The 288-nt window shown below is 48.3% G+C and overlaps 1 protein-coding gene across 2 annotated transcripts in view; it reads right to left on the bottom strand.

The window, feature by feature from the left end:
* Nucleotides 1–171, bottom strand: part of gli2a (GLI family zinc finger 2a) — a 45,375-nt gene extending 45,204 nt beyond the window's left edge. For both annotated transcript variants that reach the window (XM_008402857.2, XM_008402858.2), the window contains exon 1: nt 71–171. In XM_008402857.2, coding sequence (XP_008401079.1) covers nt 71–161 — 91 coding nt within the window. In that variant the 5' untranslated portion in view covers nt 162–171. The remainder of the gene's footprint in view (nt 1–70) is intronic.
* Between the last annotated feature and the right edge of the window lie 117 nt (nt 172–288).

The following is a 288-nucleotide window of genomic DNA, read 5'->3' as shown; positions in this document are numbered from 1 at the left end:
GAGAGAGAGAACAACCAGAGAGAGAACAACCGCAGAGAGAGTAACTAGAGAGAACAACTGGAGAGTCTACCTCTGCTCATGCTGCTGGGTGACGGTTTCTTGGGAATCTCGGAGAAGCTGCTCCCATCCGGACCAGAACCTTTGACCTCCTTTTTGTCCATGCTGCTGAATCCACCTGGAGAGAAACAAGACACAGGTAGATATTAGACTGGTAGATAGATGATAGACAGGTGATGAGGTGGTCAGCAGGTAGACTCTGTGTCTGCAGCATAACTAGAAGTGCATATA

The sequence above is a fragment of the Poecilia reticulata genome, unplaced genomic scaffold, assembly GCF_000633615.1.
Source record: "Poecilia reticulata strain Guanapo unplaced genomic scaffold, Guppy_female_1.0+MT scaffold_264, whole genome shotgun sequence".
NCBI lineage: Eukaryota > Metazoa > Chordata > Actinopteri > Cyprinodontiformes > Poeciliidae > Poecilia > Poecilia reticulata.
This window is presented reverse-complemented; position numbering and strand designations above follow the sequence as displayed.